Here is a 25045-nt window from a genome sequence, read left to right on the forward strand (position 1 = left end):
GAAACATTTTATATAGATTCAAAACTGTTGATTTGAAAATTAAATTTGAGAAAAAATATTTTAAACCTATAGAGTCTAGTGGATTGCAAATGCTCTGTTCTCTTAACCCATTCACCAAGAATAATCTTAAACCAAGTCATTGTGATGCGAGAGCACCTTTGTCTAGGCACTTGTCCACCATTGTCTATTATACCACATTGGGAGGTTGTGATCAGGCATCTACAGTTATACTGGCCATATAGAAGACTGTTCAACCGTCTGAAAGCAGAAAGTATTCCATTGACGTGTGCAAGAAGCTACAACTGTAATGCATTACTTCAGCAGGATGCAATGAATCAATGCACCTAGAACAAAAATGGCCAGATCTGGTGGGAATGTGCTGCTATGATCTGGTGGGAATGGTATTTTATGATAGAGGGTTGGGTGTCAAATAGCTAGGATGATCTTTTACGATTTTTTTTTTTTACACAATACAAAAGCCTGGTTCTCTCTATCTTAATTGTGTACCTCATAATAACCCTCTAATCTTCAATCCATAGAGCCATATCCAGTCCATACCCGGAACTGAAGAAGCCTAAAATGGTCTGTAGCAGCTGTCTCCAAGTTGTTATTACATGGCTGTGCTAAAGGCTATGGATAGTTACAGGAGTGTTATAAACAAACTATTCTGGGTGTCTGAATTGTAAGGACATGAAGGAATATAGGATTAATACTTACAAATTAGTTCTATTACAACCATTTGATAACCACAGTATTAAACCTCCCTAAAGACCAGGCCATTTTTTAACAAATAGGCCACTGCAGCTTTAAGGCCTCGCTGCAGGGCCATCCAACTTAGCACACAAGTGAATCCCCCTCCCCTTTTCTCCCCACCAACGGAGCTCTCTGTTGGTGGGGTCTGATCGTTCCCCAAGATGTTACATTTTTTTTTTACAAATATTTTTTTTTTTAATAAATGTTACTATTTATTTAAATATATTTTTTACTCCTCCCTCCCCCCACCAGCAAATCAGCATGATCAGCTGTCATAGGCTTCAGCCTATGACAGCGGATCACTTCCGTAGCTACAGAGGGGACAGCCATGTCACACAGCTGTCCCCAGATCGCAGTGCTGAACAGGTTGATTAGACGACGACAATCGCCGCTGGGATACTGGAGGTGGAGCTCCGCCATCAGAGCAGGGATGTGTGCGCATCGGTGCATGCGATCCCTTGCAAACTCCGCTCCAAGGATCTTACGCCAATCAGCGTTAGGCGGTCCTGGGGCTGCCGCCACGTGTTGTACAGTAGTTAAGAATGCAACACTGTGGCTGGCAGTGCTTTTACAGGGGAGGATTTCAGGTTCCTTACAGCTACACTGAAAAAAAATAATAATCCTGGTTGGTTTTAAGTCAAGCACTCACAATTTTTCAACTTCCCAGACAGTTTCTGGAATTGTTTGGTGATGCATAAAAAGTTAGGTTTTTTTATCACTACAGTCAAATGACAGAATAGATAGTCTGGTTGAATGATTGGATTTGTGGATTCTATCATGTATAGCCAGCATTGGAGCATGTGCATATCGTGTGGTTAGTCTTATAACTCCCACCCCTTCTCAGAATTTGTTTTTTTCTCTAAAATTGCACAGGGTCTGTGTTATAAGGAGAGATTAGGTAATTAGTTTAGTTTTTATATAAAGACAGAACTGATACAGTTGGGTCATGTGTTTGGCTAGGCCACTTGTAGGTCTTGGGCCTCTTCTTATATTAGGCTTAGAGTCGTTTAAATGGCTGAATTCAGCATACCGAGGAATAGGTGTGATGCTTCAATAATGGTATAGCACAGAAGCAAACCCTGCCTGTCATTATTAAATATATATTACTTATGCAGCAGTGGTAAGCGCCTCCCTCCCAAGTCAGCTAGAGGTTTGAAAAAGCTTGCAGAGTCGGTGCAACCTAGACTGTACACACTGCCTATCCACGTTTTAAAACATAGTAATAAAACACAGTGCTATCTGCTTCACTGTCCCAGTCACACATTTCCATGCACTTACTTCTCAAAGCAAACCTGAACTGAAAATAAAATCAAGAGATAACTAATTGTATGTATAATACCAATTGGATATAGAACTGTGCTGGTTCATGTATTCTTATTTTCATTGTGAGGGGTGATATTTTGACTGTGAAGTATGCACAACAGCCATATCAGTTTGACACCAAAACTGGTTAATTTAGCTCCTAAAAAAATGTAATGACTTCGCTTCGGAGCTTAAGAGCATTCTCTTGCTATCAGCATTGCTTCCATAGCCAGATAAGTGGTTTGTTTCTCTCAACTTTTCAGGAAAGCCAGAGCTGCGTTTCACTAGTTTAAAGTGAACTTCCGGACTAAAAATCGACTCAGCAGCACTGAAAAGGCCTGGTGTTTCTTTAACTGTTTCACGGCATCAGAACTTTGTTTCTCTTATACAAGCCTCATTTTTAGCTGCACAGAAGAAAACTGCCCAGGCTTTTTTCCCATGATGCTGTGCAAAGCGTGATGGGATTTCTGATTTTGTTCTCGATCTGCTGTTTTGGTGCAATTTTTTTTTTTTACATTTTGAATTTTACATTTAAAGCCTAGCGTGTGCAGCTGGGAGGGGTAATCAGGACACAGGACAGTTGGAACTGTGTCTCCTGCTCCTTGTCACCTCCTTTCAACCAAAAAGATGGCTGCCCCATGACAAAGATGGCAGCCCCCATGAATCGCAAACATTTGCCTGTTCTTTTAAAACAGGGTGGGTAAGAGATTATATTACCTATCTATTCTAATTAACATAACTAATGTAACTTGATGACAGTATGTTTGTTTAGGCTGAAGTTCCCCTTTAACACTTCTGATGAAAAAAGAACAAAAAAGTGAACACAAGTAAGGTCTAACTAAACTTGGTATTATATGTATCCATGTTTTATCTCATGCTTTCACATGTCGTTCAGGTTTTCCTTAAGTCCAACCCTGAACATATCAGCACTCTTATTACTCCCCCCAAATCCATGGTTTACATGCCTGATTTAATTTTACAGGCAAAGCACCAGTTACATTACCACTGAACATCACCTCCTGCCTGTTCCCAACAAGGAACAGCACTGTAGGAGCTCAGGACATCTTTCTCTGTCCCTCCCTTCCGCTCTGAAAGAGTTAATAAGGTGGTGCATTGTTAGAATGGGAGGCTGGACCTTTGCCCCAGAGCTGGAAGAGAATGTAGCAGGAAGAGAGCTTTATCAGTCACATAACTGTGCCTTGCACACTAAAAGTGAAGGTAATCGCAAACTTAACAAAAGATAAAACAGGAAGTTCTACAGCTGGGACAAGGTTCATGACATATGTTTGATGTCAAGGCTGAAACTGGACTTTAATTTGTATACAGCACACTCCTTGCAAGTTCTTTTGGGATCAGACAAAAAATTCTCTGAAAAACTGGACAATGCCTGACAGAACAGCACACTAAATGTTGCTTAATAGAGTTAAACTTGAAGCTCACAGATTCCCGCTGGTCACCTTTACACATGGAGTAGTAGTAGTAGTAATAGTAACAGTAGTATATCAGCAGTGGAACTACTCACAGTAAGTCATATTACGACAATGAACTTTGATTCACTGTGTTAAATCTAAGCAGCAGTGTGATACAGGCTAACCAAGACGAGGCTGAAGTCCACTACAAAGGTAGAAAAATACTATTAAGAAACCTTAAAAAAGTCTAAAAGTTGAAATTAATTGCTCTTCATGTGAACGGAACTAAAAATATTTATTAAAAACAAAATAAATAGTCCTTATTTGCATAAAGGTGTTCACTCACTCCGACTTGATCTTTCTTATCCAAAGAACATAAACCAGAAGAACGTATTGTGCAACTCCTATCACTAGAACAATTTTTGTTTAAATAGTGAAATAAATTAATGTCTTTTTTTTTTTCCTTTCTTTCTTTTTCAATGTTTTCCTCTTTCCATAATTAGGATGAAAACAGCAGGGTGTTGCACACGGCACCTAAGCTACAAAAAAACACCTTATATATAAAAAAAAAAAAAAAAAAACCCAAAATCTTCAGCAGAAGCCATTTTCACATATTGCACAAGCAAGGGATTGGGCTTCAGGGACTGGCTGTCGGTAGATAGACTAATTTCTATTGCCATCAATACCGACATGGATTGCTTCATAGAAGTAGATGATCATCGTAGGGCATGGTAAGCTGTGGAGGGAAAACAAGAATTATTATTACATGGTGAATTTAAATGACAAAAAATAATGTGCATGAAATGACAACCTTAGAGCTGAACAAGTGGCACTTTGCACCATTTCTTCACTATGTAGCACATATTCCCAGTAACCCTGAAATTATTTGTTCATTCTGATCAGCCTCTTCATAATTCTCACTTCTGATCACTCCTAATACTGTCCAAACCCTATAACATGAATAGCACTGCAAATAAACATCTTATGCTTATGTTTGTTTCATGGGGAGTATGAGTTTTGGTAATCCAAAGATAGTTGGGCACCAGCTCCTCATAATGTATCTCTATAACAAAGGATAGGTTACCCCAGCGCCGGTAGTGTGTATGCAAATAACTTTGGGAGGAACATTTATCAATATCTCCTCTAAGAGGACAGAGCTATGCATGTAGTTGCCTGTGCATAGTTCTGACTCCTGAGGCATCACTGCATATGCCCTGCACAGCACAGAATCTGCACCCCTGAAATAGACATGTGTGAACCAAAGGGCATGGACTTGGGACTGCATACATCTAAAAATGTGTGGAAATCCGCACCACTTCCAAATGTTAATCTTAGTTTATTTCATTTAAAAACAGTTTAAGCTGTTAAAAAGAACTGTTGGGCACGACAATAAACTATTTAGGGCTCCTGCCAGGAGCCCAAAATAATGGACTGTTGTGTCCTACAGTTCTTTTTAATTGATAGTATTTTTATGAAATAAACGAAGATTAATATTTGGAAGTGGTGTGGATCTCTACAAATTCCATTTGAAAATCCTATGGTTCCCAGAAGGTGTTTTTCTGCACACTCTGCCCATATGCTGGGTTGAGCCAGAGAGTGCTTCCTCACAGAAATAGTTATACATCTAAAAAGGCCGCAGGAAATTTGAGCAAAGGGTGAAGCTGAAAGACATCTCATCCTGCCTAAATTGTAAACCATTGCCCTACTAATGACCTAACTTTTTTTTACCCCCCACGTAATTCGGGCTCCGGCTATTGCCAGCACCCAAATTTCTCAGGGATTGCGACTAATTCACAGTATGGCCTATTGTGGAACACAAATCACAAGTGTGGCACTCAAATTACCTTTTTCGCTTGGGACTGATAGGGTGCCATTTCAGCAGGAAAACTAACGAGTTATTTTATACATTATGGAGGGCGATTTGTGCCTGGTAATTTCTTAGTTCATGTAGAATATCATTTTAACCTTTATATGAGTAGCTTACACGGCATGTACTGTCCCTCAACCACTTTCCAGAGAGCAATCAATATTGTAACCTACACCATGAGCTCAGTACATAAAGGTAGGGAGTTTAACAGCAATGTGGAGAATAGCCACAGCTTGGAGGCAGACCACATATCTTCAAATAGATGCTTGCAAATAAAAAAAGACTGCACTCGTGCCCCTAAGGACTTTGAATAAGCTAGACTGAAGAAAGTGCAGAGAGTGTGACCCAATGAAATAGTACACATTCATGTCCCTTAATGCAGCCAGGGCATGAGCACAGTTTATTTGTGGACCTCTTTAATATGACTCAGAATATTAAAAGAGAGCGCATAATGTATTTAAAGGACAAGTATCAAAGATAATGATTTTGGAAGAAGCCCTGTAATAGATAGGAGAGACTTAGGAATGATAAGTAGTTGTAAGCATATTGTTTTATTTTTTGTGTGGGTTTCCGAACTGCACAGTTCAAATGGCATGCCATACAGGAGGAGTCGAAATGCAGCAACCGTCATAGGGTATGCGGTTATGTGTACAATCTAGTGTGGCAGAGTTTAAAAATCCCCCCCCCCCCCCAAACTGCGGGCAACGACAGTGGCAACGTGATTGTCTGAAGAGTGAGAGATGCTCCCTCTCTGTGCATGCTTGAGTCTTGGCTGTCTGCCATATCACAGACACAGTAAACAGCGTACACTATGTCAGGACGGGTGGGAGAATTTTCTGTATCAGTGGGTGGGTATGCTGTACCTGTCTCCTCAGTGCAGCCTGTGAAAAGATGGTCCACACAGGCTGGCTGCAACACAGAGTATATTCAAATGTGCCCACTCAATGAAACTCAAAATCCTCCCAGACATCTGAGCATAACGTATGCCGTTTACTGTGACTGCAACAGCAGCCAAGATTCTCTCCTCAAGCACAGCGTCTCTTGTTCCTCAGACAATTATACTGCCGTGGTCGTTTGCCTACAATTTGGGGGTCTCTAGACTACCACATTAGATTGTACACATAACGAGGGCAGTGGCAGTTCAGGGACACAGCAAAAAAACGATTTGCTTACAACTAATTATTTCCAAATCTCTGCTCTCCACTACAGGGCTTCTGCCAAATCATCAACTTTTATAGTTGTCCTTTAATATTTGTTTACTGTGGTTGGCACATAAAGGAATAAAAGTTTGTGTGCAGAAAAGCGTTCCACTTTACTGTAGTAGCATGCAGGTCTCTAACAATTTAAGGGGAAAGTCCCCAACTTTATTACTAGGCCTGGTCGTTTCTATGGAGCCATGTTCTGTTTACTGTGTTGCAGCAGACAAGCTCTTTCTTGTACTCACAAACGGGCTGATTCACTAAATATAAAGCGCTCAAGCAGCGAGGGTCAATACAAGCAAGCGCATGCTACACGCGGTCTTCAAAGTGTAGCGTGCGCTCTTAAGTTACACGCCATCCTTTGAAGTGCCGGTTGATGTGATGGTAGTGCAACCCTGATACTTCAGTAGCGCGGCCGCCACTATATTAATGTAGTAGCGACTGCAATTTTATTTATTTATTGTATTTATAAAGCCCCAACATATTACGCAGCGCTGGACATTAGTTTAGGTTACAGACAATATTTAGGGGTCACATACAGCAAAATGGCAATACAGGAATACAAGAAAGACCAGATCATGCAGCACAGTATGAGTACCAGGTAATGCTTAGTCAGTCACTGGATAAAGCATGGAGATTAGGCAAGTTAGGTTCACTCAGATGCATAGCATGGGTTCACAGTAATGGAGGTGCAAGATCAGGTAGGACACAAAAGGAGGAGGACCCTGCCCTGCAATACCATCACCTTGCGCGGCACTGCAAAGGATGGCATGTAACTTAAGAGCGCACGCTACGCTCTCAAGACCGCACATAGCGTGTGCTCACTTGTATTGACCCGTGCTGCTTGAGCATGTTATCTTTAGTGAATCAGCCTAAATGTCTGTCAGTAGGAGGAAATCTAAACAAGTATCACATTTTCATTTATGATATTAAATATACTTCATATTAAAAAAAATCCCATTTTCAGCATACTGAGTAGACTAAGGGCTGTATCACACTGATAATTGCAGATTTTGCCACGATTGCGATTCTCGTTCAGGTAAGGAGAATCACTATTGAAATGCTGCATGCAGCACTTTTGGAATCACAAGCGCAACACAATCTCGGCAAAATCACTGCTTGTGTGAAACAGGGTTTCATTTTATGTGAGTAAACAAAAACAAACAAAAAAAAATTGTTGGATTCATAGATTTCCCTGAACTTCATGTGGAAGTGAACACAAACATTCATTCAAAAGGAACAGTACACTCATTGCAGTTTGGCAGTTACTTTAATCTTCCATCAGCAGTCTGGTAAAGGTCTGCACTAGTATATAACAAAAGTGTGCGTCTGGGAGAGTTTAGTAAGCCCTGCATGCACAGCACCAGCTAAGCTCTGTTCAACCACCTGTATTGGTCACAACTCAAAGAGAACATGTCTGCAAACAGATATTGTAAATTATACAGTAGCCCATAGACTTCCCTTATGCCTTGTACAAGTTTTAGAGTTTTGCCACCTAAAACCATCTTTACAGATCGCTTCAGGCAGCAGCAACAACAATCACAATATAGACATTCTTCTCTGCTCCTGGGCAAGCAGTATCTTTAAGTATCCAGGCTGTAAATGACACTTTCTGCAACCAGACTTGGGTCAGACTGTAGCATGAATGTCACTGATAACTAATCGCAGACCTTAAAACTTTTGCATGGAACAGAAACCCCTGCAGTGAACAGATGGAAAGTCAATAATTTAAGTCTGGGGCTATAAAAACACAAAACAAAAAAAAACTGTTGTCATTTAGCTGAGATCATAAAAAATGTAACTTAAATTTTTATTTTTGAAACACAAAATAACAATTTGTGATTCCAGAAACATTGTATTATAATCATAAAATGTCAATACAGCTGTTAATCTTATTAGTTTATTTTCACTTCACGCTTGAGTAAGAAACAAAAAGGGAAAGATTAAAGTCATTGGGATTCAAATTTTTTTTTTAAAAAAGCCAGATACTTACCTAAGGAGAAGGTAGGCACTGGGTCCTAAAGAGCCTTCCCTCTCCTCTCCCGGTGCCCTCAGTGCAGTGCTAGCTTCCCCGTTTGAATCCCCCACCATGGGGGATTTCAGAAGTCTTTGAGAGCTGAGTTCTCACAAAGACAAGCGGCTCCATACTGCGCGAGTGAGCAAGCGTATAGAGCGGCCCGTCATCGGAAGAACTTGGGCTCCTGAAGATTTACGAAGCCTCCCTCCAGCGGCGGAGACAGCAGTATTTGACCAAATTGATTGAATCTACGGGGGGAGCCAGCACTGGAACAGGGACTGGGAGAGGAGAGGCAAGGCATTATATGATGCAGAGCCTTCCCTCTCCTTAGGTAGGTATCTGGCTTTTTTTTAAACAAGGTTCCCAATGACTTTAGGCATAAAAGTAACAAGACAATATACTTTGTAAAGTGATATGGAAGGTGTCGGCTATATAAAAAATATTTAACATAACGTGACATTGGGCAAGTCCATACTAGAGGGTAGGCTGGGGAGGAATCTAAAAGAAGCAAGGAGGGGAATATGGGTGGTGGGTTGGTGAGGTAAGAAAGTGAACAAGAGAGGGAAAAATATGGTGGTGTATTATTAGAGGCATGGAAGTTATGCTAGCTGTTTTATCTATTTCTGCATTATACTTTCGGTACGCCTTATATATGTGTGTGGTGCGCGTGGATGCACTTCTGTATATTTTGAATACCCCGATTCAGATTCTTCATTAAGTAAGACCTAAACCCTTCTGTGTGTTTAGAGAGCTGAGAGCAAGTATTCAGCAAGTGTAAATGAAGGCTGTCAGGTGTGCCATTGTTCTGTGCTAATATGTAAACACTGAAGGTTTAAGGCTCCTACACACATGAAACTTTTTCTGCCCAACTATCATCCAAACTTGGTCTGTTGGACGATAGTTGGGCGTGTGTACCCGTGACAAACTACTAGACAAGCGACTGATAACAGGCCTGGTCCACCCAGTGGATCAACTCACATGACTGTTGGGTTGATATTGTGCAGTTGGCCACATGTGTACAAGTCGTCTGAACGACTTGTATTTGTTTTGAATGCATCCATATCGTGCAGTCAGTCGTTATGCTTGCGTGCGTAGTATGCAAATGAGTTGGTCGTTTAGTTGGTTGGTGCATGGAAAATACAAGTTGTGCAGTTGCTTGGTCATGCGGTCGTTTGTCGTTGGGTTGGTTGTGCACTTTAGTTGGACATGTATGCTAGCCTTAATTCAAAAATTCTAGGAAGTAAACACTGCATGTTTATTGTAGGAGTTTTTTATAAGTTGAAGCAAAGAAGTGTTTTTCTTTAATGGCCAGATTCCACTAGGAGCAGCGGCCGTGGCTTCCTTTCCTCTGTGTAGCCGCAGCCTGGATCGCCATGCCATGCACTGCCATAAGGATTCGGCTGCATGATACATAAATCTGCAGCATGCTGTCCAGATTGGCACCAAAGTGAGATCTGGACAACAAGACATCCTTCTTTAGTACATGATCATGACTAGTTAGTCAGAGACTTGCATATTTATCAGTACACCCTGAAGAAACGCCCACGGCGTGAAACGTATTGGTGGGCGGAGCCTGATGACGTCTGACCGACACGTCTGAATCACGCTCAAGGGACCTGTATGAGCCGTACTGCTGTCGTGTACATTGCTGGAGCACTAAGACCGAGGAGTTAGCCGTGCTGGGACGCCAGTTGGCTTTTGGTCCGTGCCGCTCTCCACCCACAAACTGCGCAGTAACAAAGACTAAAAAAGGGCCCTGACGTCACCTAAGAGACCTTACGCTGACTAAGTTGTGCTGAATTGCAAGTGAAGATGCGGGTGAGATCTAATCCTTTTTTGTGCAACCAGCGTGCTTTTCTGTAGCAGTGACAGGACTTTGCATTGACAGACGCAGGGAACTGTACGCTTTGCCTCGCTTGCTATTTTACATTACCCAGCTGCTAGTCTATTGGACTGAGACCACCTACCCTCATCATTCGATAATTTCCTAGCACTTCCATATTATTGCTAGCAGCAATGATTATATTTGTCAGCTTAAATAGGTTGTGTGAGTGAGCTGATTGGACTAGTGTGATTGGATCACTGGCCGGCAGGTAATGTGTTATATTCAGGCTCTGCAACATACCTCTCGTTTTTAAATTATGTCCTTTTTACCACTTTTTTGATAGAATAAAATGTTGATATTGATTGATATATACACGTTATACCATTTATTGTGTAATATATTAAAAACTAGCATATTTATCACCTGACCAAACTGATCACATGCTTCCCATGAGTTCTCCTAGACATGACCATCACTAGAGGTGAGCATCAGAGCCCTTCATGCCTTTGTACTCAGCCATGTCACTAGGTTTAAGTGATATCCAGACAATATTGTTGCTGTTATTTATTTAGCATCTTGACACCTCTCAACATTAGCTTGCATCTCAGCAGAGATCTGCTCACACTTACGTGATCGTGAATTACCATTACCCCTCCAGGTCGACGTGTATGGTGGGGAATGATGTAATTCCGAATTACAGAGTTTTAAAAGTAACTTCGGCTCCGTCTTCCGACGGTGCCAAAGTTACTCACTGTGCGCTGCTATAGCCGTAATTCCTATTATGGCCTATGGTGGCATTGCCTGCGCCCAAACCTCCTGCACTGTATTCGCTGCTCACACTCTCTCCCACCCCTGCTGTCGCAAGACTTTAGCTTCTCAAAGGAAGTTACCCACAGCCCTTAAAGAGAACTTGAGATGGAGGGGATTTAAAAAAAATGATACATACCAGGGGCATCCTCCATCCCTTTCCAGGCTGATCACTCCCTCGCTGTCCTCCTGCCCTGTCTGAATCCTCCACAATTCAGCTACAAAGTCCTCCAGTCTGAGCAAGCATGGCCCTGTTGCTCTCCTGGCCACGGAAGTGCGATGGACCGTGCCTGTGCTGACTGACCCTGTCTTGAGGGCTTTTGGGGCTGAGTAGCAGAGGATCCAGGTGGTGCAGGAGGTAGGCGAGGGAGTGATCAGTCTAGAAGGGACTGGAGGAAGCACCAAGTATTTATATAATCTTTTTAATTCCCTTGTCTCACATACACTTTAACATCCGCATCCCCCAATCTCTGGTAGCCATCCACATCTATCGGGCACTTCTAGCCTTTTTTGTCACTCCTGGCAAGAAGTTCTGTGTCGGCTCTCCCCCCCCCCCCCCCCCCAAAAAAAAACACATACTAAAGAATATAAACCATGTGTCGTATAGAGTGGATGCATAGTACATGGAGTCACTGAGATACAAACAACCCGCCGATCCTGTCGCATTTTGTTGCACACCCACTTCCTGCACCACCCCAGCTTAGTGTATAAATGCAGAGTATAATGCAGCAGAAGCTGCGCTCTCACCTCTCTGCTGGAGCCCATTGCTGTGCTTCCCCCTGTTCACTCACCACTCTCTAGTGCATGTAGTGTGATTACACGCTACATGAGGAGAGCCAGAACAAGAGGGAGCAGAAAACACACAGGATGGCCACACAGGCACAGCACTGGACTCCAGAGGGGAGGTTAGAGCACAGCTTCTGCTGCGCTATTCTCTGCTTTTACCCACTGGACTGGGGATGCGCAGGAGGGGGACGGGAACAGATAGTGGTAAATGGGACAGAGGGAGGCGCAAAGTGGTGACAGAAGGAAGCACAGTGGGACAGGGAGGCACACAGAGATGGATCATTCACAAGGCAAATTAGGCAGGTGCCTAGGGTCTAAAGAAAAACTAGGGGCTTGGTTTACACTAACCCCCAACAAATCTTGTCTAAAAATCTAGGTGGCCATCAAGTGTGGGCCCAAAGTCATTGCTTGCCTTGGGAGCCATTTCACTTTAATCCATCTCTGGACACACTGGGGTGCAGATGTGGCACAATTAGACAGAAGGGGGCAGAGGTGGCACAGGGGGACTGAAGGTAGCACAAGGAGACAGGACAAAACACCCGTGGGACATGGCTTAATTCAAGAGGTGGGGCTTGATATGAGGCATGCCCCCCCCCCCCCCCGGACCAATGGCACCCCAGGAAGTGACCTGTAGTGCCTGCCTATGCCTAAAAACACCCTTGACATCTATCTCAGGAAGAATGGTCCAAATCTAGAGGACCTTGAAAGTTTAATAAGTTTTAATTAGATTGGATGTTTTTATCAATTCTAACGGTTTTTAAAAATGTTAACTCATGTATGCCAGTCTTTAGAATCACACTTGAGCAACAACATTGCATTAAAATGGAAGCACTGGTAAACATTAGGCAACTGGTTCTGAGATTTCATCATGGGGGTCAAATCTATAATGCCTTATAACAGCATTACTAATCCAATGCAAATGTGGGTTGATTTAGTATATCTATTTGGATGGCTGCAGGGGACTGGTAGAAGCCCCAGGTAAGTGAAACTCCTTTTTTTTTTCAAGGGTTCAAATTTCCTTTAATGAATGCACCACCTATCACCTGTCCATATGAAAAAGCCTAATTTTAGCTATCCTATATGGCTTGACCAGGTGCTACTGCAGAAAACATTGGGCCTCTTCATGAATGGCTGAACTGTGGGCTTGCTCGGCAGTTCAACCACTGATGTGCCGACCATCAAGTGACTTCTAGCTGCAGACAAATGGCAGTGCTTGCCACCACACATGTAACTGTGGTCGACACATGAAGCGGTTTCATGACTGCAAAAACTGCCTTATGCCACATGAAGATGTGCAAACCTGAGCAAAACACCACTCCCTTTCCCATATTGAGGGTTCTACGGGTCCACTCCCCTGCCCATAATGAATTATGGCAGGTCTACTGTTGCAGCTGACAGGCACTGTGTCCATTGCTGACCAGATGGAAGAGGCTTTTGTCAGATTGTGTAGCATATTCATTTGTGTTAGTATGCCCTTTTCATCTCAGAAATGAAATGTGTACTGAATGTGTTCTCAGTACAGATCAGCTGACTGCTACAATATGTTATACTATATGGTTAATCATTAGTAAAAGTTTCATGTATTGATGTGGTCTCCTCAAAACGTACCATCCTGGTACCACTAGGCATATAGTCATGAAAGAGGCACTTTGGGGGGAAAAAACCTGTAAAATTACACATACAATGTACATTTATCCTGGAATTAATGCTCTATAAAGCTTTTACTTCTAATTTAGCTGTAACTTGCAGTAGGTATTATATTCTACCAACTCTGAACCTCATACCATTACATTTTAGACTAGTTCATCTTCTCATGGGGAAATCCCAAGATGCCTTATTTTCAAAGGCACCTTCTTGAATGGCAGTGATGAATTGCCAGAATAGTAGCACGTGTTGTCGGCAGGCCGGCTGGCATGTTTGTACAGGTCCTTACCAGAGAGTTCTTTTGATACCATTAAAAGCAAGTCTAAGAATCCCCCTCATAAGGAGATAGACTAATCCAAAACCTGTCGGCAAGAGTTTCAGACCTATCATATTATAATACTTGCTATAAGCTACAGCTACATAGAAAGTAAAAAAAAATAAAAAAAATATATAGTGTATTTACTCTGACTAGTGTATGTATATTAGATCTAGTATTACAATAAATTTGAATCAAGGTGTCCCTGTGACCATCTGGAAACAGCTGGGCTTATAAAGGAGTCTGAGGTGTCTTGTCACGCTTCAGCGGCACAGAGCCGCAGAGGCAGAAGGTAAAACTTTTTCTAAACTTGCACATAACATCTGAAGGCTGCATTCACTGTGTAATAATAAAAACTTGTCATGCAAACATAAGGCAGTATACATCCTGTTTCTTTTCAGTATACTTCCTGTTTTGGCGGCCATCTTTACGGTTTACGAAACAGTTTATAAAACGTATTTTATCGCCAATATTGCGGCGGAGAGTGGCAAAAATGTCACAGAGGGGGCTAGGAGATGTCCCTGAACAGGCTTAATTTTCATTACTTGCCAAACACTACTAAGATTTAGCTACTGGCTGACTTTCTAGCTAAGAAAGGAATGGTTGAGTTAACATGCCCGAATGGGTTTTGAATGGTATGGTTACCTCTTCCGTACTTTAGATTTATTTCAGCAAATGTTTTTTAAGGACAACTATTTGTAAAATATATGTGTGTTAATTGAATCTGACAGATTTGAAAAGGTTTTGGACTAGCCCAGTATGTATTTCTATTCAAAAGCATTCCCTGGAAAGCACATTTACAATGGAGCTGGGAAAGCCATTCTATTGTTGTGCATATTATTGTGGCTGCTGGAGTGTGCCACTGTCATCCAGGGAGTGCTCTTGGAAAAAAAAAAAAGAATTACTGAAAATCTACGGTGAGGAGATGGATCAGTTCAAACTTTGTCTGTTTTTTTCAAATTTCTACTGCCTACTGCTAGTGGAAGGATGATAGCAGAACATAATTTATAGTGCAATTTATTCAGAGACAAAAGTACAAATACATGTGTATTTTAAATTGTGGTAATTTCTGCTATAGTGGTCCTTTAAGTTTATCAACTTAAAGGGAACCCCAAGTGAGAGGGCTATGGAGGCTGCCATACTTATTTCCTTTTAAGCAATACCAGTTGCCTGACAGTCCTCCTGATGCTGTGTCACTAATACTTTTAGCCATAGACCCTAAACAAGCATGCAGCAGATCATGTGCTTTGACTCAGGTTTTACTGGATAGCCATATGCTTGTTCCAGGGTTTGACTCAGACACTACTAATGCTAGAAGATCAACAGTGCTGCCAGGCAACTGGCATTGTTTACAAGAAAATAAATATGGCAGCCTCCATATCCCTCTCCCCTTGGGTTTCCTTTAAGGGGGAAGTGATGTATGGTGCGGCATTTATAGAGATGGAGTTTAAGGCATCAGGTCTTTTTGTATATAGGCTCTTGATCTAGTGGCTGGATAGTGTACTGGTTAAGGGCTCTACCTTTGCCATGCGAGACCAGGGTTCAAATCCTGGCTAGGTCAAGTATCTATTCAGTAAGTAGTTCAAGGCAAGACTCATTAACACTGCAGGGTGGGCTCTCGAGCATGTCCCAGTGGCTGCAGCTCTTGAGCGAGTTCCAGTGGCTGCAGCTCTTGAGCGCTTTGAGTCCAACAGGAGAAAAGCGCTATACAAATGTTCAGATTATTATTATTATTGATCTGTAAATCCGCCATGCATGCTCATGTAGACAATTCAGTCACCCTCCTCCACCCATAGAGGAAGGGCTTAGACAGACGTAAGGGGTTTCTTTTTATCTCCCCATTATAAACTCTTCTAGTAACGCACAATTGCATTAAGCTAGATATGTCCTGAGGGGCCAATATATATAAAGCCTTCAGTTCAAAATCCAGACCACAGACATACAGAACACTGTTTTATTCCATGTTGCCACTAGTTTCTGGACTTTTTGTTTCTGGACTTTTTGTTTCTGGACTTTTTGTTTCTGGACTTTTTGTTTCTGGACTTTTTGTTTCTGGACTTTTTGTTTCTGGACTTTTTGTTTCTGGACTTTTTGTTTCTGGACTTTTTGTTTCTGGACTTTTTGTTTCTGGACTTTTTGTTTCTGGACTTTTTGTTTCTGGACTTTTTGTTTCTGGACTTTTTGTTTCTGGACTTGGGAATCTATAATGTAATTTTTGAATTTCTTGTGTCTTGCGTTACAAATGACATTGCAATACAATGAGCTAAATCTGTTTATTGTTCATTGAAACAGACAAACCTTTCACAAAGCAGAATGCTGTTTAATACATAAGACTGTGGGGCTACCACACATTAATGTAATTTATTTTAAGGAACCAGAAAACAAGAACCTGGTGATATTCTGTTATGTAGATTAGAGGTGATTTTATATGCGCTAGCTAGAAGAAATTAGAATTCTGTAGTAGGATTGCATCTACTTGGTTACATGTTTTCATTTTCTAGTTTCTGCCAATGCAGAGCGCTAAGTCTTCCCACAGTGGTCCCTGTAAACTATTATAAAAAAACAGAAAGTCTACCTGAATAAAATTAAATTCTCAGTGACATAAAATAATTCTTTAACAGCTGTTATTAGCAAAAGCATTCCCTCTCTCCCAAAGCTAGAGCTCGACAATGGCGGTACATGAGACGGGCATTTCTACATGGCATACAGCTGGGGGGCGCACTCGTGTTCCCACAACCATGAAACCCATTTTAGGCTGCTTTCACAGTGAGACGTTGCAGGCGCACGTTAGTGCAGCCTGTAACGCAGCCCACCGCACAGCAATGAAAAAATCAATGGGCTGTTCACAGTGCCCACGTTGCGTTACACTGTAACGCAGCAGGTAAAAACAAAGTGCTGCATGCTGTGCGTTATAAGCGGCTAAGCCGCGTTAGACTGTTTGCACATGCTCAGTAGTGTTGGAGGAGGAGGTCTCCCCTCCTCCGTGTCCAGGCACATGGCTAATTATTATTCACTGCACGGTGTGACGTGCAGTGTTTACTTCCTGGCGCGCCGCTCTATGTGGCGATTGGCTGGCGGGACCACCTGATGCCGCATTCGTCCAAAAGTACGCATCACAGGACGCGTGAAGAGTCGCTTAACGCGGCTCAATCTGACGTCCAGCCTCTACCCCACTATGCGTTGCGTTAGGTGCACGTAATGCGTCCTTAATGTAGCATCTAACGCAACGTCTTAGTGGGAAAGAAGCCTTAATGTAGGAGTTCTGGACGGCTGCTTGGGAGTACTGCACGCAGGCATTGAATGTTGAGCATGCTCTCCATAGGCAGGTGAAGGTATTGAATTCACTGCCTTGCAGCTGCGCCTGTTCAATGGCTGGGTTCTTACTAGAGCTTTCCATCCTCAGAAACGATAAGACTTTTTTTTTTTTTTAACTGCTGGGTAATGCTGCCACTTATCAAACCTGCCACAATTGGTGTTACCAAATTTTGCCATTCGGCTGTAATTCCGATTGAGGCCTGCAGCCAGGAGGCTAAACTGCCTGACAAACGAGGAGTTCAGCACCCTGTGGAAAAAAGGTTTTAACCACTTCAGCCCTTCGTTTTCACTTTATGCATCTGAGCAATGTTCACCTCCGATTCATTAGCCTATAACTTTATCATTACTTATCACAATGAACTGATCTATATCTTGTTTTTTCCGCCACCAATTAGGCTTTCTTTGGGTGGTACATTTTGCTAAGAGCTACCTTACTGTAAATGCATTTTAACAGTAAGAATAAGAAAAAAAAGTTTTCGGCCATTATAGTGTTAAAATAATACATGCCTCCATAATTAAAATGTATTGTATATGCCCATTTGTCCCGGTTATTACACCGTTTAAATTATGTCCCTATCACATGACGTAACTAAGCGTAACATGTACGCTTAGAGGGACGTAGGAGGCAGAAAAAGCAACGCTTCCGAGAGAAGCTGTCGCTTTTTCTGCGGGGGAGAGGAATCGGTGATCAGGCACCATGGCCCGATTCACTGATTCCTGGGCTACCGATCTGCGGCTGGGAGCGCGCGTGCATTTGCCCGCAGGAGCGCACATGGCCTCCTGGACGTAGCTTTACATCCAGGAGGAGAAAGCGCTTAAAGGAACCCCAGGCAGTGTGAAAAAAAAAAAAGAAATCTGGGCTTACCTGGGGCTTCCTCTAGCCCCACATAGCCCACGAGGTCCCCGAACAACCTCTTGGTCCTTTCCATGGTCCAGCTGGCAGCTCCGGTAATCCGGCAACTTTGGCTGAAGTTGCGCATGCGCCCCCGAAAGCGCAAATTCAGCTAAAGTCGCTGGATTAGCGGAGCCTCCAGCTGGACCACAGAAGGGACCAAGAGGATGCCAGGGGACCTCGTGGGCTACTGGAAGCCCCAGGTAAGTCCAGACTTCCTTTATTCGCACTGTTCGGGGTCACTTTAAGGTGTGCCGTGGCAACTTAGGAAGCCGGTGTTACTTTAACCACTTCGCGTCCCTGGGGTTTTCCCCCTAAAAAAAATAACAATTTTCTACATTTCACACTCCTCCCATTCATTCGCCAATAACTTTATCACTACTTATCACACATAAATGATCTATACCTTGTATTTTCCGCCACCAATTAGGCTTTCTTTGGGTGGTACTTTTTGCTAAGAATTATATTATTTTCTATGCATTTTAAAGTGAACAAGGGGTAAAAAAAAAAAAATAAAATAAAAAAAAAGTCATTATTTCCCAGTTTTCAGCCATTATAGTTTGAAAATAAAAGTTGCTGCTGTAAGTTAAACCCACACATTTTATTTGTCCATTTGTCCTGGTTATTTCACCATTTAAATTTCAATCCTAGTACAATGTATGGTGACAATAAAATATTTGGAAATAAAATGCATTTTTTCATTTTGTGTCCGATTTTTTTCCCCCCTCCTTCATAATTTGATCCTCCCCCCAGTTAGCCAGATGTGCACCTATATATTACCCCCCCCTCCCCCATAGTTGGTCGTATGTGCCTCTGGATACCCCCCCCCCCAGCTAGCCAGATGTGTATCTTTATCTACTCAACCCCCCCCCCCCAAGTTGGCTGGATGTGTGTCCCTCCCATGGTTATCCAGTGTGTGTGTGTGTGGTGGTTAAAGATCTCCCTTCCCCCCTTCAGAGATTGGCACAGGGAAGCTATGTATAAGAAAACTCTCACCTAATCTTGTTCCTGCGGCAGCGATCAGCCTTCTTTCCATTCAGTACCGCTGACAGCCTCTATGTGCAGAATGGATCGGGTCCAGGCTTGATGCAGTCATCAAGCCGGGACCCGATTCACCCTGTACATAGAGGCTGTCAGCGGTACTAAATGGAGGGGAGCCTGATCGCCACCGCAGGAACAAAATTTGGTGAAAAATCTGTTTTCCCGATCGCAGCATGGAGGAGGGGGGTAATTACAGGGGATCAGGTGTGGGGTGATCGGACACCTGGGAGGGGATCCCTTTTAGTGTAGTTAGAGGGAGGGGGGGTTGATGAGCCCAGGTGCGTGCTAGCACGCGCGTTGTGCTCATTTAAAGAGGGCAACTTATATTCGCGTCATGTGGCTTTCAGAAGCCACTTGCAATGACGTGAATATACTGTAGTTAGGACATGAACTGGTTAAAGAGAACCTGTATTGTCCCCACACATAATAAAGCACAGATTTAAAATAAATTATTTTCTGGCTCAGAAAAGCCCATTTATAGAGGTGGAAGATAGGCTGGAGTACTGAGGAATATTATTGCTTTATAAAGCGCTAACATATTCTGTGATGCTGTCATTACTTATCAGCATGTTCCTGTATTTAGACTATCTTTGAGTATGGTAATTACTGCTAAAAAAGAATGTTAGTTTTGTAACCTGAGCTTATTTAATTATCGGTGTCATACCTCAGTGTGTTCCTTTAACCTCTTGACAACCAGCTTACGCCGATTGGCGTAAACTGGTTGGCTGTGGGTTTCCATGGAAACGAGCGGCCGTTCCATGTCGGTTCACGGAGGGCATCTCCGTGAACTGCCTGCGAGCCTCCGATCGCGGCTCGCAGGCGAAATGTAAACACGCGGGGAAGAAAGCCCCGGTGTTTACACTGCACGGCGCTGCAGCAGTGTCGTAAAGGAGATCGGCTATCCCCGGCCTCTGATAGGCTGAAGCCTATCAGAGGCGGTACAGGACGTATCGCCGTCCTGTACCGCCCACAGAGCCAGGGAGAGGGAGGGAAGGAGAGAGAGGGGGGAATAGCACTGCAGAGGGGGGCTTTAAGGAGCCCCCCCCACAGGGCACAGCAGAGCGGCGGCGATCAGACCCCCCCAGCAGGACATCCCCCTAGTGGGGGAAAAAGGGGGGGGGGGGGAGTCTGATCGCCCTGCCTGCAATACGATCTGTGCTGGAGGCTGAAGAGCCCACCCAGCACAGATTAACGGAAAATCACTTGGTCGGCAAGTGGTTAAAGGACAACTGAAGTGAGAGGGATATGGAGGCTGCTGTATTTATTTCCTTTTAAGCAATACCAGTTGCCTGGCAGTCCTGCTGAGCCTCTGCCTCTAATACTTTTAGCCATAGACCCTGAACAAGCATATGCAGATCAGGTGCAGGGCTGGCAGGCAACTATTATTGTTTAAAAGGAAATAAATATGGCAGCCTTTATATTCTTCTCACTTCAGTTGTCCTTTAAAGCACAAAAAATTCGTACCGTATATACTTGGACACAAGTTGACTCACGTATAAGCCGAGGTACCCACTTTCCCCTTCGAAACCAGGAAAAAGTTATTGACTTGTTCTTTCACCTAAGGAATATTGCAAGGATTAAACACCTAATTCCTTCAGAGGATCTTCCAACCCTAGTTCATGCCTTCGTCACATCAAGGTTAGACTACTGCAACGTCCTCTACACAGGCCTGCATAAGAAAGACTTACGCCGCCTGCAATTAGTACAGAATGCCGCCGCAAGGCTGTTAACGAGCCAACCCCGCCATTGCCACATAACACCAACCCTGAGCTCACTCCACTGGCTACCGATAAAATGGAGAATTCTGTTTAAGATTGGCTTACTGACATTCAAATCCTTGCACAATCTGGGCCCTGGATACCTGAAGGACTTGTTGCAACTACATCACACCCCCCACAATCTTAGATCAAAAGGACGTAACACCTTGGTCACCCCCAGAGTCCACCTCAAAACCTTTGGAGACAGAGCCTTTTGTCATGCTGCCCCTTACACTTTGGAACTCCCTGCCACACCCAATCAGGACAGCCCCATCCCTGGAAGCATTTAAGTCTAAACTGAAAACCTACCTTTTCAGTCTGGCATTCATGAACATCTGACTATCTCCTCTGTAACACAACCCAGCCTGAAACCCTGTATTAATCTGAGACACAGCTATGCGCTTTGAGTCCTATGGGAGAAAAGAGCTTTACAAATGTTATTGTATTGTATTATTGTATTGTAAGCTACTTGCTCAGTACAGCCACCTCCACAGTAGCAAGATGTGCCCCCAGTACAAGTCAGCCCCATTCCCATAGCCAGATGTGGCCCAAGGATGATACAGCTCTCTCTCTAGACTACACTAGATGGCATCATAGATATGAGACACAGCAATTGCCACACAGGAAGAATCCCTGATCATTAATAATTCCTTTTTTTGTATAGTGCTTTTCTCCTGTCGTATTCAAAGCGCTTATTATTGCACCTCTGACACGTTGCTTGCACATTCCCCTCCACAAGCCAGGGGACACAGTTAGTCTTGAGCAGTGCAATCTGCACACCATATTGTGGGGGGAGGAGGGCACAGACACAGCAGGAAGCCAGCTGGCAAGAGCAGGATCACTAGTGCACGATCCTTACGCTCCTCTGCCAGTAACAAAACTTGCTTCATCATCCATTCTGCTCCACTAACTCGCATATAAGCCGAGGGGGGTAACTTTTCAGCACATTTTATATGTGAGTATATCAGGTATCACCTTACCTGAATGACCCCAATGATCTCTCTGAATGAGCCTAGCTTTATGCATTCTGCTATTTCAGAGAAATGAACAAGCGAATTCTCCAGTCACCAGAGGGCATAGTGAGTATACAGAAATGTTGTCTCAGTTACATAGACACTCCCTCCCATCCATTGCACCCTCTGGTGGATAAAACATTTAGCTCGTTTCCCCCCCCCCCTTTTTCTAAACAATAAGAGATTCCACCAGTGAGATCTCCAATACCATACAGGTGAGGCAAGTAAGCTAGCTTCTCTAACTTGCTTTTTATTATAGACACACTAGGCCACTAGTTCACTTCTCCTTTGGGGGGGAAAATACCTGGTGTGAGTAACACTGACCTTGCCTGTCGTCATGGTATGGTGATTGGGAGGTAGACGTGTACTGCTGAAATAGCCTACCTGTGTAATTTCCAGTGTCTATACTACAGTAAAAATCATAGAAAACCATCCACAGAAGAGAACAGATATTTGTGTAGTCATGAAAACAAGCTTTGTATTTGCTCTATATAACTGAGATGCGAACAGTCTTAAAAGTCATTTATAATTATTGTTCCCCCATTTCTGTCTTCAGACTTTTAGTGGGTGTCTTTTGGATGTTTATTCCATTGTGACGGGAGAGTGATGTGTAATCAGATCTAATGAAACCCTGAAATCTCACGGCAGTTCAGCAAGTTACTGAGCAGAGTATGATGGGAGTGAAATGTGCTGGTAGCGTACCTTAGCTTGTTCTGTCGCCATTCAGTCTGATTTTAGCTCAGCGCCAGTGACGATGGTTTGGTCTCAATTCCATTGCCCTGTGGACCATTAACGGGTACTGCTTTGGTATCTTCTAGTAGGTGGTATTAAATAAGGAGACAAAAAGGTGCCTTTTAGACATCAGGGAGTCCTTTTCAGACACAAAAATAAATAGCATTTATAAACCACTGAAGGAGGGAAAGCAAAAATGAGGTATTTATCCCATTTGCTCTAGGTTTGTTCTCTACCTAAAGACCGCCTGCTCCCATGCAGGAGATCAGGTGGAGGAAAATAAGGAGGTGGCTCCTTTCACAGCAGTGTTCAGTTTGAAGTCAAGCCGATTCCACACGTGGGTGCAAAATCCAATTTCATGTAGACACCAACATTAATACAAGTCTTCTGTCAGTGAGGTAATTGGGGACGTAGACAGAATCTAAGTAGACATCCAGTGTTTTGCTGCCTTCTGTTTTTTTTTCAGTTGTAACATGTAAAGTACCAGTATTAGAAAAATGCAGTTCTCAATCAGAGGTGGTCGCAGAGTCAGCGAGCGGTCACGGACTAATACTGGAGATTGCAATGTAGAGGAAAGAAATAAAAAAAAACACAGTTCATCAACAAACTCAGAAACATGTTGAAACATCCAGTTGTGCTTTTGTAAATGTAGAAGAAATAAAGAGGGGTGGGACAAAATTTAAAACAAAAAAAACCCCTCAAAAATTAAGTTAAAGGGGTGGTAAAGTATTTGGAAGGAGTTGGTTTTATCCAGATTATTTCCTCTAGCAGTCTCCCCGGTCCTCTGCAGTAGGGGAGCAACTGGCTTGGACAAAGGAAGGCTCCTCCCAGTCATCCTCGTCAAAGCCATGAAACGTTGAAGTGTCGCTTTCTGAAGTGGCACCGAACAAGTCCTCTGCGTTGTTCATCGCCTTCCTGCCTTCTTTTCCCAAATGAGCTGACATGTATGATGAATATATCAGCACAAGGGTTAAGTAACATACATTCAGATAGCAATGCATATTAACACAGCCACACCACTGAGACAGAAAATAAGAAAGTAAAACACAATTAAAAGAATTAAATAAAACAAAACGAGCATTCGTATCTGTCGGTTAAAAAAAAAAAAATCAACCATATACGCATTGGCAGCAAGAGGGTTATTATTTAATTTTGTTTAGAAGAATACCAAGCATACTGCTTTCAGGTATCAGTTTGTATGTAAGCAGCACACAGACATTGTACTAGCACTTTACATACCAATAAAGGCAGTATGTTCTGATCTGTGTGCAAACATAACTAAAATAGTATAACAGATTACTAACCACATTATAGCATTTGTAACAACCAAACACACAAAAGCTAAAGAGGCATATCCACATCAATAAAGATATCCTGCTGAGACGTATGCCCATAGTTACTTATAGATGCATGGCTGCTATACCAGAAAAACAGACACTGCAAAATCATGTCAAGCATGGATATAGTATAGCATTTTTATCCACTGTACAGATTATTTATTGGCAACACTCTGCAAGCAATGACTTCTTTTAAAGTTGCATTCTTTCATATAGAATTTCCCTAGAAGGCTTTTCCAACATAAATTATGGTGATGTAGATTTCAGTGCTTTTACGGATAAGCCTCCCATGTATTACTTGACTAAACATTCTACCTTTGTCTCTGCACCAATAGTTTATAAGGAATCTGCTAGGATAGATGTAATTATTCACATAGAAGTGTTTGCAGTAGTAGCACAGAAATGTGCCAGCCTGGAAGTTGCACTGGTACAGTGAATCAGGCAGTGACAGCGTACAGCACTGCACAGAGGCCTTCTGGTTGTGCCACTGCCCATCCATGCAGGCTCCTTATAACATATATGAGTTGTGCCATTAAAATACAGTGGAGTCCCAGTTATTCAGAAGTCTCAACCACCCAGAACAAATCATCGGCAGTACTCTGTGTTGAAGGCCAACTTCCGAGGCGGTTTGTGGGCTCTTATATGCTGAAAGACTGGGTTCCATGGCTCTCCCAAGGTTCATATACCATACTTTCAATTACTGTATTGTATCATTTAAAACAGGGTTCATTGTATGTATATAGAGTGATATGAAGTGGGGTATAGTACTGTATTAACTAGGCCTATTTTTAACATTCAGTCTCAAGCAACCAAAAAGCCTACTTATCCCCCCATCAGCCCATCCCAATTGGGGATGGATAACAGACTCCACTGTATTTATTTTCAGGACCTTCTCTTACAACTACTGCTATGGCATGTTCTTTCTACATCACCATATTCTGCTTGAAATTCTCACTTTTCTGCACTACTGGTACATATATATCTTATGAGGAAAAGTGGATAAATATTCAACCCAAAAGTCAACTTTAACCAC

The 25045-nt window shown here is 42.7% G+C and overlaps 1 protein-coding gene across 8 annotated transcripts in view; it reads right to left on the reverse strand.

Annotated features, from left to right (window-relative positions):
* The window catches only part of DPF3 (double PHD fingers 3), a 318642-nt gene that overhangs the window by 26916 nt on the left and 266681 nt on the right, over positions 1 to 25045 (reverse strand). For 2 of the 8 annotated variants that reach the window (XM_068254105.1, XM_068254104.1), the window contains one exon: positions 23137 to 23612. The exons of 3 other annotated variants lie outside the window; for them this stretch is intronic. In XM_068254105.1, coding sequence (XP_068110206.1) covers positions 23440 to 23612 — 173 coding nt within the window. In that variant the 3' untranslated portion in view covers positions 23137 to 23439. Of the gene's footprint in view, positions 1 to 3740; positions 4201 to 22645; positions 23613 to 25045 lie in introns of those variants that run through there. 3 more of the 8 variants (XM_068254108.1, XM_068254109.1, XM_068254106.1) reach the window with 3 other exon arrangements.

This window comes from Hyperolius riggenbachi, chromosome 9 (assembly GCF_040937935.1).
Source record: "Hyperolius riggenbachi isolate aHypRig1 chromosome 9, aHypRig1.pri, whole genome shotgun sequence".
In the NCBI taxonomy this organism is placed as follows: domain Eukaryota; kingdom Metazoa; phylum Chordata; class Amphibia; order Anura; family Hyperoliidae; genus Hyperolius; species Hyperolius riggenbachi.